At 54.6% G+C, this 13767-nt stretch overlaps 1 protein-coding gene across 1 annotated transcript; it reads left to right on the forward strand.

Moving 5' to 3' along the window:
• Positions 1-2368: 2368 nt before the first annotated feature.
• Positions 2369-11693, forward strand: LPIN3 (lipin 3; the record flags this gene model as incomplete). The annotated part of the gene is made up of 19 exons (XM_082490946.1): positions 2369-2566; positions 2906-3001; positions 3792-4027; positions 4367-4474; positions 4923-5043; positions 5214-5622; positions 6429-6528; positions 6649-6818; positions 6901-6994; positions 7214-7283; positions 7877-7969; positions 8449-8507; positions 8774-8903; positions 9147-9295; positions 9455-9541; positions 10657-10809; positions 11102-11213; positions 11317-11420; positions 11549-11693. The coding sequence occupies exons 1-19, from the start codon at positions 2375-2377 to the stop codon at positions 11691-11693; spliced, it is 2628 nt and encodes an 875-aa protein (XP_082347072.1). The 5' UTR covers positions 2369-2374.
• Between the last annotated feature and the right edge of the window lie 2074 nt (positions 11694-13767).

Here is a 13767-nt window from a genome sequence, read left to right on the forward strand (position 1 = left end):
CTGAGCGCTGCAAGAAGTCTGAGCCTCTTTTCTCTGTTCCCTGCCTGTCTCCAGCTTTCCTGGGTGAAACCCACAGGGGGTTAACCTCACTGAGCTGAAAACTGTACCAGAGTGGTCCTCTTCCCACTGCCCTGAGCTGTGCAGGTCCCCAGCGAGTGCAGGCAGATGTCTGGGGAGGGGGCAGCAATGGGGCATGCAATCACGCTGGGGGATGCTGGTCCTGCAGAGGGGATGTGACCCTGGCACCAGGCACTCAGCAGCACATTTCACTGGGCGGCTGCAGCGCTGCGTTAAGCCTTCGCACCCTCTGTTCGCTGTGAAGGTGCTGCTCAGCATGGGGCTGCTCCTGGGGACTTTTTCCAAGCCCCCACGGGATATGCAGGTTTATCTGCCTGGGATTTTCCCTATGTGCTTTTCGGGTATGTCTTAATGTATACCCCAGCCAGGACCCCATCAGCAGTGCCCTGGGAGAATTGGGGCCAGACTGATTTTTTTTCCTCCTCTCTGAAAATTCCCCCCTTTACAGCGAGGACCCCTCTCCCGTGTGCTGCCAGGCCCTGCAGCGCAGCAGGGAAGGCAGCTGGAGGGTTGCCCGCCGCGGCAGCGATGCCCGGGAAAGCTGGGCTCAGCAGGTTGGTGGGTGGCCCCGTGACCACGGTCCCGCTTGCAGCAGAGCTGATGGAGGCACTGAAGCTTCGGGAGCTGGCTAGCGCTTCCCTGCCTTCCCCCACCCGGGGCCTGGGGGGCGGGGGGGGGGCGTATCTGGGCTTTGGGCTTATTCCTGGCTGTCAGGGAGAGATCGGGGTGGACTGGACATGGAGCGGGGACCGTGTCTCCCCATGCAGCCCGCCTTCCCGGAGGGATGTCTGGGAATGGGACGGGGCTGAGCTTGTGCCAAGTGGATCGGAGTGGCTGGGTGCCTGCTGGGGCAGAGGGTTCGTCGGGTGGCACCTGCTTGTCCTTGTCCCTTTGGGTAAGGAACCGACTCTCGTCAGCCACCCCTTGGGTTGGGTGTGTGCTGGGGGCTATGCTGAGACCCCCTGGGGACACTGTGCCATCAGCTGATCATGCTGCCAGCACAAGAGGTTTCCTTTAGTTCATCTGTAGTCCTTCTGAAGTGGTCATCCTGTGTCCTCATCCTCTCCTTGGGGCAAGGTGGGGTGCAGAGCCGGCAGCTGGGAAAGCAGGGCTCAGCCTCTGGGGTGACGTGCTGACACCAAGACTGTCATCGTCCTGCTGATGCTCCTGTCCTGCTGGTGTCAAGCGCTGAGCAGACGGAGCAAGGAGTTCTTCTGGCCTTGGGACCAACACCCGGCACCCCGACGTAGATCTGCAAGGAAATACTCCAGGGATTTCACTGTGTTGAGTGGGAGGCAGCCGCCAGCGGTGGCCTGCAGGAAGGCAGGGGCTGCATGAGAGCCGCCTGGAGCCCGTGTGCCACCTCGTGTGGCTGGAGGCATGGCTGCACCGTGACCTCCAGCATGCACCGTGCCAATCTCCAGCTTTACAGCCATGCCTCTCCTCCAGCACGGCGGAGGGGAATTGTCTCCACTCGGGACGCCAATGGGTGAGGGGTTCAGCAGGAAGCAGGCATGGTTTTCTTTCCACATGTTCTTGCTAATGAAAGTCGGGAGCTGTGCAGCCTCGGAGTGTAGCAGCGCCTGGTGAAAACGGCATTGCAGAGCTGTCTGGGTGTCCTCCGGGCAGCACAGCCCCTTTGCTGGGGTTCCCTGGGAAAGGTGGATGATGGCGGCGGGGGCCAAGGCATGGAGACCAGGGAGTTCTGACGTTAACAAGAGCCGTGTCTGGCCCATTCGGCAGTGCCTAGGTGGGATGCCTCCCCCTCTGAGCAGGAAACATTACATTTGGACTTTGTTTGTAGTGAGCATGTGGTGTCTGCAGCAGTTCCTCAGACTTCCCACCTCTCTGCTCTGAGGTTTTCTGGGTGTTTTGTCTTTTTCTTTCTTTAAGGACAGTGCAGGGCAGGAGGTCTCCTGCCAACCAAGTTCTTGTTTGAACAGGATGTTGACAGCTTGATTGCAAAGTGTTTCTCTGAGGCAGTATTTGCCCTCCCAAGGGGCAAATGTGGTGGTGAATCCCAGCGGCAAATGTCTCTCTCCTCCACGCTGGATGCAATAACTGGCACTCTGGCTTCTGTCCTGTTTTTTGGTGCTCGTGGAGGCTCTGGCTGACCTCCATCAAGGCCCTTCATGTGTTTGCCTCAGTTTCCCTAGAGGCTTACCTGTCCCCATGATGGGGCCGTGTTTGCAGCCATGAAACGACTCTCCCAGAGTAAACTTGCGTTGCATTGAGCTGCTGGAGCCCTTTTTCCCCACCTGAGTCTATTCCTGTCTCTTATTTGCAGTCCCAAACAATGAACTACGTGGGGCAGCTGGCTGAGACCGTGTTTGTCACAGTGAAGGAGCTGTACCGGGGTCTGAACCCCGCCACCCTGACGGGCTGCATCGATGTGGTCGTGGTGAGGCAGCCCGATAACTCCTTCCAGTGCTCCCCGTTTCACGTGCGCTTTGGGAAGCTGGGTGTGCTGCGCTCCAAGGAGAAGGTGGTAAGTGGTGCCTGCCCTGGGACTGTGCTTCCTCTCTGGTGTCTCCAGACCCAGGATCTTCCCTAACTTACATGTTATGGAAGAACTTTGTTTGAGGGCAACAGAAGCCCTGCTGAAATGGGTGCTTGCCAATTTTTGGAGGGGATGCCCCAAATGGACACCACCCTCTTCCAGGAAGAACTGTGCTTCCCAGGAAAACTGGGAGAGGTCCCTTGCCTCAAAGGCTGGGTGGCTGTCAGCCCTGCGAGCAGCACCAACCCGTCGCCTCCCTGGGGAAGTGCCTTCCTGTGCGCTGATGGGTGGGTGGGTTCAGACGGACAGGCTTCTGTCTCTTGCCAGGTTGACATTGAAATCAATGGGGAGCCTGTGGACCTGCACATGAAGCTGGGTGACAATGGAGAAGCCTTCTTTGTCCAGGAGTCGGAGGAAAACGAGGTTGGTGATGAAGAGATGCTGTTGGTCTGTGTTCTCCTGTGACCACCTGGAAGTGCAGGCTTGAGGTGGAAGCACCAGGTTTGGACTGCTTTTCTTCCTCAGGGTGACTCCATTATCCCCTCTGATGTTTTGTATGTCCAGAAAGGTTCCTACTTGAAGGACCTTGCAACCAGTGTGGACAATCTGAGCATTGGAGCACTCCGAGGGAGTACTAGACCAAATACTTGCATCTCAAACTGTCCTCCATCAATGGGCATGGCTGCTGGCCAGCCAGGCAGATATCTTGGAGCTTGGCCTCTTGAAGAATCTTGTGACAGGGATGAGAGTGAGCCAGATGCTGTGGCAGGCTGCCTGCTCTACTGGGAAGTGGGATGAGACTAGTTGTGGCTTCCAGAAATCTCAGCAGCTCTCTCCCAAGCTGACTTGTGGTTGCTGCTAGCTTGGGCTGGGTTGGAGAGCAAGGAGAGGGCTCTGGAGCCAGATCCCGTTTGCAGCCTTTGTAATTCTTGTCTCATGGTGCCACCTCCTGCCTGCCTCTCCTTGCCCACGTTAAAGATGTCTTTAGTTTGTGGCTGGGTAACCCTGTTCTTGTGGTTTGTGTGTCTTTGTTTTTTTTAACTTGCATGTACAAAACCTTTCCTTTTTGGACCTAGCCACAAAACCACCCCCAAGCTGAGGGCTCAGTGGTGTTGGTTGTGCTGGTGGTGTATGTTGCATAGATGAGAGCTGTGAGTTGCCAGGCTGGAAGAGAGGGCGCTGTAGCTGACGGGCTCTTCCATCCTTCTTGCAGGGCAGCATTCCCTCCCGCCTCTGCACCTCTCCCATCCCCAGGGAGGACAGCCCGGAGGGTGTCGCTCAGCCCTCTCATGGGCAGGAGGCCTCTAGCACTGAAGCAACTCTGCGCAAGAGGAGGCGACGCAGGAGGAAGCCCAAGCAGAAGGAGATGTCAGACTCTGAGTTAGAAGGCTGTGAGGAGACCAAAAGTGAGATTTCAATGGAGGAGGCATGCAAGCTGCCAACTCCCAGGTGAGTGGCTGGGTCTGGGCAGGGTGGTCACAGAATGGCGGGGGTTGGAAGGGACCTTTGGAGGTCATCTAGTCCAACTCCCCTGGCAAATCAGGCTCACCTAGAGCAGGTTGGACAGGAACACATCCAGGTGGGTTGCGTGATGGGGTGGGTCAAGCTTGTAGATTTTCTTGGTGATGCCCAACAGTACTGAAACATGGGGGTAGTGTTTCACATTGGACCCCAGTGTCCCATAGAGTAGAAAGCCAGTGGAAATGGTAACATTGGATATTGCCAGCTTTTAAGGTGAGGAAGCTGGTGCCTGAGAGCAGCGTAACTGACCTCTTTCCTCCTTTGCAGTGATTCAGTGTATTTCTCCTTTGCTGATCTCCCCGAAGAAGAAATTGGGTTGTTGCTGTCCCCAGAGGTGCACCCTTATTCGGATGGGGAGCTGGCCTCCATGGACAGGTAATGTGCAGAGCCAAGGTGATCTGCTTGGCTTAGGTAAGAACAGGGAATGTGCCTTTGGCTGGGAAGGAGGTAAGGAAAAGAGATTTGGGGGTGTCAGTAGAGGAGGGTTTTCCTAGCTTGATATGGTGTGGCTGGAGGAAAGCTTGGAGCCAATGAGGAATGCTTCTGGCCATGGTCACAGATGCAAGAAGCCTGTGTGCACAGGCTCTCCTGCCTCTGCTGCTGAGCTGCTTCTGGACAACTGGTGGCACAGCACTTTGCTTCCTTGGGCCTCAGCTTCCCATAGGTCTTTCTCTTGGTTTGTAAGCGATGGTCTTATGGGGCAAAACTGACTCTGTGGGGAAACCAACCTTACAGCGTTCTTGGCCCTAAATGTCCTTGCAGTGACAGGTAAGCATAGGTCTGCCAGGTAGATGAAGTCCAATATTCCCTTCTCTTCTTGTAGCCCTATCCTGAGCCATCCATCTTCTCCCAGAAGTGATTCTGAGTTGGAGATCAGACCACAGGACAGTTTTTCTCTAGGGGCTGAATCCCATGTGCAGTGGACCTGGGGAAGGCTTCCTCAGGTGAGTCCCTGCTCTTGCTCTTATCTAGCAGCTGGTGGGAGGGGGGTGTCTGAAAGGCCTGCAGAAAGTGGAGAAGGCTGCGGCCAGGTGACCTTAGAGGAGCTATCCTCTTCTGCCTGATGCTCTGGGCAACATCCCATCCTCAAACCTGTTGTTCTGCTTTCTTTGAGGTGAATAAATCGGAACGAGTTGAACCAGCCAAGTTCACAAAGACCTTTGCTACTGCAGCAACTACTGTCTCTGTGACGCCAGTCCTGGTGGATGAGGCAACCCATCTTGTTGCCACCTCTGAAGGTCTGGGAGGAGATCCAAGCCCAGCAGGACACCAGGGTGCACCTTGTTCCTCCACTGTGTCTGTTGCTGAGCCAACACCCACACTGTGCGATGGGAATGACATCCCCAGTGCTGTGGGGGTGGAGAGCTCGTTGGAGACCTCAGTCCCACAAGAGAAACAGGAGGGTGGTGAGAGCGTTGTGCCAGAGGTTCAGCCAGATACAGAGCCCTTTGAGGAAGCTGCTGCTCCAAGGCAGGTGGGCTCAGAGGGCCCTGAGCCCCAGCTGGAAAGTCAGAGGAGACAAGGTGAGTGGGTGACTGGCACTGTTGTGGTGTTTGAGCCCAGAGATGTATGTGACTTGGATGGGGGGCTGGCTTGTTCATTCCGTGTAACTCCTTCATGACTGCTCTGGGTATTCAAGATGTGACATTTTCTTTGCCCTCTTCATGTGCTGCCAGCTCCTTTGCTTTGAAGAGGCATTCCTCAGGTTTCCTCCATTCAGTGACCACCCAACACCTCAGGAAGGCTTCCTTTGCATGCAATGCAAAAGCAGAGACACCCTTAGAAGATTTCTCAGCAGTATAGACTATAACTTAACTTGAAGCGTCTGGCAGTGCTTGGCCTGACGAGTATCTTCATCCTGAGCATGCCAAGTCAGGTGGAAAATAGCACTGTCAAGGGATGCTTTGCTCTGTGTATTTAAGAACTCTTAGGTTGTTACCTGTCCTAACCAACCTTACTCTTCCAGCCAGCATAAATTCAGAACAAAATTGTATCCCCGAAGAAGAGACACTTGTACAAAGAGGGAGATGAAAGTGTTATCTTGCACGGTGCTAACTTCAAACAGCACCTGCAGATTGTCATAGCAGAACGTAGGCAGGACTTTGGCCTGTCCTTTGTGTCCTCTTGGCAAGCGGTCTCATGCTACTGCAGGTGTCTTGAGGTACTTCTGTTGCTGTTGATTTAAGGCAGCTTTTAAAGTAGGAAAGAGGTGCCCTCTTTATGATATATGAATATGATTGAGGAAAATGCCGATAGTCTTCCCAGTAGATGCTGAGATGGTTGGAAAGGTGATTCAGCTAAGCTCTCTCCCTTCTGTCTGTGCATTGAGGAACCATCAAAAGAAGTCCTCACTTGGGTCCCAGCGACATTTACCTGGAAGACCTCTCCCACCTGGATGAGGAGCAGGTGGCTCTCTATTTCCCCAGGAGGTATGAGTGGCCCTGGCTGGCCAAGCTCAGGCCTTCTTGAGCAATTCCCTTACAGCAGAGGATGGGGGTATGTCTAAAGCTATTGCCTCATGTTGCCGCTGTTTCTTCTCTTGCTGGCAGTGACACAGAGCAGAGTCCAAAGCCTGCGGCAGACCCCAGAAACCCTCTGTGTGTCCAGCTATCGTCCGACTTGCCTGCTGACAGCCCCATGGACTCTGACCCTGATCTGATGCCCACAATTGCCCTGTCGCTGTGCGGAGGCTTGGGGGGCAGCAGGCAGATCTCTTGTGGTAGGTGGGAGGGGAGGGGGAGTCTGCTGTCCTGATGTCCATTATATACACCTGTGGCATGACACAGCCTCTGTCCCAACAGAGAAATTCATGGAGCACATGGTTTCCTACCAGCAGTTTGCTGAGAATCCAGGACTCATTGATGACCCAAACCTGGTGATACTGATCAACAAGAAGTGAGTGGCCTGCTCATCCTGCTGTTTCATCCCAAGACTACCAGTGTGGCCCCTCTGACCCTACAGAAACACTCCTGTAGGAGTGTGACTGTATCCCAGACAATGATTATACCAAAGTAGTTGTGGGAGGGGACTTTCTGGCCATGCTGCAGGATGGGGATCTGGAAACAGCCCTTGCTCCAGGAGTGGTGATTTTCCCATCCCTCTTGCTTCTTCCAGGTATTATAACTGGGCAGTGGCTGCTCCCATGGTCCTGTCCCTGCAGGCTTTCCAGAGGAACATTCCTGAGGTCAGTGGCACAACACATTTACTGGCTATGCTTCTCAGCAGGGCTTGAAAAGCACAGGGGGGATGCAAGAGGTCAAGCTGCCCATCTGGGGCTTTGCAGGCAGTCTCGGGCAGAGCTGAACATCACTCCAGCCTACAGACCTTGAGGTCTGCCCTTTCTCCTAGAGACACCTTGGGGTGGCATTTAGAGGTACCTGGGTACCACTGATGCCTGGACAGCAGAGATTTCCTTGTCAAAAATCTCCTATTCTGATGGTTGGATCTGTGCAAGGCTGGGCAGAGCCGGTGCCCTGGCAGGCTGGAGGATTTGGAACTGCATGAGCCTGCTCCAGGGCTCTGTAGACCTGGGTGGGATTATATGGAATAAGGCATCCAGTTTTGGTTTTGTTTTCTCAAGGTGCACAAAGGGAACAAGTCGTCATACCTTCACCTCAAAACCCTCTCAGCTCACAGTGTGGCAGGAATCACACATCTTATCCTGTGAATAATCTTGCAAAGGAAACCCTGCCTGGACAAGGGTCTCCTTAGCCTGTTAGCAGCTGAGCCTCCCTGGGATCAGGACTGACTTCATCCCATGTTCTTCCATGTTTACAGAGCACTATTGACCGACTGGTGAAGGAGAAGATGCCCAAGAAAGGCAGCAGGTGGTGGTTCTCCTGGAGGAGGAGAGAATTCCCAGCAGAGGAGGTGTTTGCAGTGGTGGCTGTGACAGTGTCCCCAGGGCACAGGAGCCATTCCGGTGGTTGGCAGGGGTTGGGGGTAGGAGAGCAGCAGGGTCCTGGGCATGGCCTGAGGCTGAGTATGAGACCAGCCACAGGGACCTGGTGGCAATTTGACTTCTGAAGGCTGTTGCTGTCTTCTTGGGTCTGTTAATACCTGAGCACCATTAACACATTACCAGTTGTTGGTGATGTTGGTTAAAGTGGACCTTGTGCTCCTCATGCCACAGCTCGGGCACCGTGTGTGCTTGCCGATCTCCCTGCCCCACCACAGCACCAGGTTGTGGTCCCTCTTCTGTGGGGCCATGTCCTTCCTCATGAAGGCAGGGGGATGCATTGCCACCTCCTTTTCTGGTATTGCTGCTCCAAGTGGCAGTAAAGCAAAGCAGCCCCTGCTCCTGCCCTTGGCACTGAGGTGCTAACGACACCACTCTCTGCCTGCAGCAGCGGTCGAGGCCAGGGAAAGCCAACGTGGGGATGCTGCAGCATGACTCTGCTCAGCAGAGGTGAGTGCCTCCCTCCCAGGTTGCCTTCAGGAGTCTGTGCGTGCTCATGATCTCTTCTCCTCCTGAATGACCACTTATTCCCAAGTCTACCTAATATATGAAGGCAGAAAGCTCTCTTAAGGTTCTGTCTGACCCCAGTTCAGCCAAGCTCCTCCATGGCTGCTTCCTGATGGGTGGGTTGTCCAGGGTCCCCTCCAGATATCCCCTAGTGCTCATGGGACAAGTTGTGGTCTGCAGAGTGAAGACAACATCCCTTCCTTGTGTAGGCAGGAGGAGGTGGTGTCATCCAGCGACGATGAGCCCCTGCACCCCAGGGACATGTTAGCAGTGGATGCCCCTGCGCAGAAATCTCAGCCAACCTACAAGAAATCCCTGCGACTCTCCTCAGAACAAATTGTATGTACTTAACTTCTCCTTCACTGCCTGCTTGTGTGTGTAGGGGTGGGACAACCCTTAAAGAGGGATTTCTCTACTCCCAACCTCACGTTTTTATAGGGCATCTAAGTATTTCACCCTGGGTGGCCACCCTGGAGAGACTTGGGGTCTCTGGCCTGGCCAGGTGGCAGTCAGGCCTCTGGCAAGCCTTGGACTGGTGTGAATCACTGCTGGTGTACCATGTTTGTTCCTTCTCTGCCACAGGGAAAGCTGAACCTGCAGGATGGCCCCAACGAGGTGGCATTCAGCGTCACAACTCAGTACCAGGGCACATGCCGCTGTGAGGCCACCATCTACCTGTGGAACTGGGATGACAAGGTGGTCATCTCGGACATCGATGGCACCATCACGAAGTAAGGGGCCTTTCTCCCACCACACATGCCTGCTCCCCCCCATTAGGGGAAAGTGTCCTTTCAAGGCTTGCGTAAGCAGCCAGGAGGGACCACAAACCACATCATCTTCTGGATACCCACCAGGTTGGATCAGCCTAACTTGGTCTCCTTTTCTTCTAGGTCAGATGCTCTTGGGCACATCTTGCCGCATCTGGGAAAAGACTGGACTCATCATGGGATTGCTAAGCTCTTCCACAAAATCCACCTGTAGGTATTGGATTGACTGAGGTCAAGGGGAAGTGGGAGGATGATGGAGGAGAGGTTGAGTGGGGGCCGGGGTCAGGGCTCCTTACTTGCTGATGCTGGCTGAAATAGCCTAATCTTCTACCATTAGTGATGGCTGATGCTTGCTGTACCATCTAGTTGTGGGGTGAAAGTGGGGGGCCTCCCCTGGGAGCTGGGAGCAGATGCTTGAGTTGCCTTCTATGGGAGAAGCATGTCTTGGTGGAGGCTTTGCTGGGGAGATGTAGCTGAGCCCTGAAGGAGATGAAATCACACGGAATTACACCCGAGGGGCCATAGGCACATCCAGCGGTGGCACGGGGGTCCACCCAGCGCTCCCAGCCCCGTGGATGGGTGCCGGTCGCCTCTCTGGGCACCCAGCTCCCGCTCCCCACACCCCCGGGGGACCGACCCGCCGCGGGGTGCGATGCTGTCCCCGCACCCGGGGGAGGATGGCAGCGGGTCCCCGCGGAGCCCGGCCTTCAGCTCCGTCCCCGGCACCTCTGGCCACTAAGAGGCACTGTGGGCCCGCGGATGGCTCGTCCCGGCCCCGCGGGGGGGTGACGGTGACACACGGGGCTCCCGTTCCCCGGGGGGCGGCGGGTGCGGGGCTGGGGCTGCCTCCCGACACCTCGGGTCCCGCAAGAGCAGCAGACCCCCTCTGCCCGAGCTGCCCACCCGGCCGTGCTGGCTGCTTGGGGGGCTGCGGGGGCTGTGGCCGGCCGCATGCAGCCCTCCGGGGGTGTCACGGAGGCGCTGGCCTGGGGGTCCCCTCCGGGTGCTCGAGTACCAAGCAGCGAAGGGCACTTTCCAGCCAGGGTGGGCGTGCGGCTGCTGGGAAGGATCTGGAGGGTGGTACGGGGTCCCCTTCCAGCGTTGCCCCCCAGCAGCGAAGTGGATGGGGATCTGTTTTTGCCTGGGTCTTCTCTGGGCAAGTGAGTCCCATCGTTTGTGAAGCCACCGTGCTTGCTGAAGGGGTGAACTGGGTTTAGGCTGAACATCTGGCTGAAGCCCCATCTTCCCTCTTCCTCCTCAGAGTAGGAGGAGGAGGACATCTTGTCCACGGCACAGCTCAGAGGGGTTCCCTGTGCTTGCTCTAGGAATGGCTACAAGTTCCTCTACTGCTCAGCCAGAGCCATCGGCATGGCGCATATCACCAAAGGGTACCTCAAATGGGTCAACGAGCAAGGCTGTGCTCTCCCCAAAGGTCCCATCCTGCTTGCCCCCAGCAGCCTCTTCTCTGCCTTCCACAGGTACCATGTCCTCTCTTCCTCCCCAGCATTGCATCCCCTGTGTCCCTGGGGATGGCACCCCCCTTCTCCAGCTTGACACTGAAGAACATCACAGCCTTAAACTGTTTCTGGCTTCCTTGGTGCAGGATGCCAGTCATGGGAGGCAGCAGGAGAACTGCCTGCTCTCCCTGGAGATCGTGGTGAAGCTCCTGCAATGCTAAAACCCACTTTAGCCCTTCAAATTGCTTCTGAAGGTAGTCCTTGCTGGCTGATGCCACTGAGTTCTGCTCTGTGCATGTGTCTTGTGCTGCAGGGAGGTGATTGAGAAGAAGCCAGAGGCGTTCAAGATTGCCTGCTTGATGGACGTCCAAAACCTGTTTGCCACAAAGCTGCCTTTCTATGCAGCTTTTGGTAACAAAGCCAATGTGAGCGAGTCTCCTGGGGGGGAGGAGGAGGAGGGAGGGCTCAGGCTGGGGGGTGGTGGTGCCTTCCTGCAGCTCTCACACCTTGTTGGCCTTCCTTGGGCAGGACGTCTATGCTTACAAGCAAGTGGGCCTGCCAGAGAGCCGCATATTCACGGTCAACCCCAAGGGAGAGCTAATCCAGGAGCTTACAAAGAACCACAAGTCAACGTAAGTGACCTGCGTGTTCCACAGCATCTTTGGGTTAACCTGGCTTTAACCCAGAGAAGCATTTCATGGGGTAGAAAAGCAAACCAAAGCCTAGTGACCTCAATGCAACTTCTTTCTTACCCCCAAAGGTATGAGCGACTGTCGGAGCTGGTGGACCTGATCTTCCCTCCCCTGGGGCAAAGTGGGAGCGTCACTCTGGTGTGTCCAGAGTACAGCCACTTTGCCTACTGGAGGCTTCCACTGCCTGCTGTTGACTTGGATGCCTTCTCCTGACCCCATTACCTGTGGAGACCTGACCCAGGGCTCTCCCGTGCGTCCTCTGCCAGGACTGGATGCTCCAGATGCATCTCTTCCTCCTCCCTGTTTGCTGCTCAGGCATTTTGCACTCCTAATAAGGGTCACATTCTGCACTAGAAACACCCCTTCTCAGGGGGCCAAAGCGGGGGGTAAGAGGGAGCCCTGACTCCACAAAAACTGCATTTACTACACTGAAATTCCTGTAAGCTGGGTGGTTTCTTAATGTTCTTAACAGCTTTAAAACCTGGCTCTTTTTTAAAGGTGGTGGTGGGTCACTGTCTTATTTATTGATAAGCCTCTGGTATAGCTATTGCTACCTCCAGTACGACCAGTGTTCCCAGACAGTCCAGCTACCTGTAGTTTGGTAGCTGATGGAGTGAAGCTGTCATGTGGCTTAACAACTCATTAAGATGGGTGGAAGCAGTGGGGTTTTGAGTATTCTTCACCAATAGCGGTAATTAATAAATAGTGCATTAATCCAGGCTGCTGCTTGTCCATTGTAGCCTTGTGCGTGGAAGTGGGAGCCAGGCTCCGTGTCCTCTTATAACCATGGCTGGGTTTATCCCACGGAAGTACCCTGCCAAGGGGCTCTTGGTGGAGATGGGGCAGGACCTGCAGCTTCCTGGGCCTCTGGAGCAGCTGCATGGGAAAAAAAAAAACAAACAAACAAAAAAAAAAAACAAAAAAAAAACCACAAAACAACAACAAAAACCCCAACTTTTTTTTAATTGTACTTCTTTTTCCCACCTGCTACTTCCAGGTAATGCTGCAAAACTGACTGGGAGCAAACCCTGGTGGGGTGGGTGTGCGCGGGTGGGGGGGTGACTGTCCTGTGCTGGCAGCTTGCCGCAGTCTTGTGCCAGGGCAGGAGCTTATTCCTGTGCCCTGTACCAAAGCACTCAAGGAAAACTCAGCTGCTCTTAAGTGGGGGTTGGGTTAGGACTTGACTTAGCCTGTCCCCAGGCTTGCCTTCTGAAAAACCGCATAGCAGTGGGGGCAGCCGGGCTGCTGCCCCTGCCCTGGGAGCCCTTTGCCTGTTTTATTTTGTGTAATTACAGCTAAGAGCGCTGCTGGGCTCCTTCCTGCAGTCTGGCATCCAGCTTCTCCTGCTCTGACCACTGTGTGCGCGTGTAAATCATCTCCTTCTAATTCTGCCTGTCCCCTCTTCTTCTCCAAATAGCCTCCGTGCTCTAATTCCAGCTCCCTTTCTCAACCCAATCCTGGTGCTGTGCTACTTTTTTTAAAGCCACTTTCATTCTGGAAACCTCAGCAAGAAATACTTTATTTTTTTTTCCTTTCCAGTACAAACAATCTTTCAGCTTTTAAAATCTGGACAAATATACAAGGTTTTAAAAACAATAAAACACAGCCTTATAACAGAATCGGTTGTCAACTGCCTTGGAAAGCTGCCTGTGCAAGGACAACTGTGAGGGCACCATCTCCTTCCATCTCTGCAAGCCAAAAAAAAAAAAAAAACCAAAAAAACCCTATTTTATACAAAGTTCCTTTCACTCTTTAAACATGAATAGCTGAGAACTGAAAGACAAACTGTCCATAGCTTCAAGTGACTAGTCAGGAATAGTCCAAACATAGCACCATTTTCTGGAAGGTCAGGCTTCTTCCTTGTCCTAGTTTTGTTGTGGCCAGTCCCAGCTCCATCTGTGCTGGAGGAAGCTGTTGCTGTTCAGCTGCTTCCCAAACCCAGCCCTGGCCTGGGAAGGGCTCAGGCTGGCCCTTGCCTTAATTTTGTCTTTGGTTGCTGCAGCCCTTTTCTCCCTGTTGTGAGAGGATGGGGAGGGGACACGGGTGGGATGCTCCTGTGGGGTGAGGGATCCCCAACCCATCGCAAAGTACAGCGGGTTGGCTTGAGAATCCTTCTGTGGGGTGGGGGGGATGAGGGAAACCAGGTTTTGTTGTCTAAGAGCAGTTTTTTCAGGATGCCCAAAGGCAGCTGGAAGTTGGTCCTCAGCTGGAGAAGTGTCTCGGCAGCTGCAGCGTAGCTCCAAATCAGCAAAGCCCAGAGCAGCAAGAGTGGATTCTGGTGCTGTGA

Source organism: Vanellus vanellus (genome assembly GCF_965231255.1).
Source record: "Vanellus vanellus genome assembly, chromosome: 15".
Lineage (NCBI taxonomy): Eukaryota > Metazoa > Chordata > Aves > Charadriiformes > Charadriidae > Vanellus > Vanellus vanellus.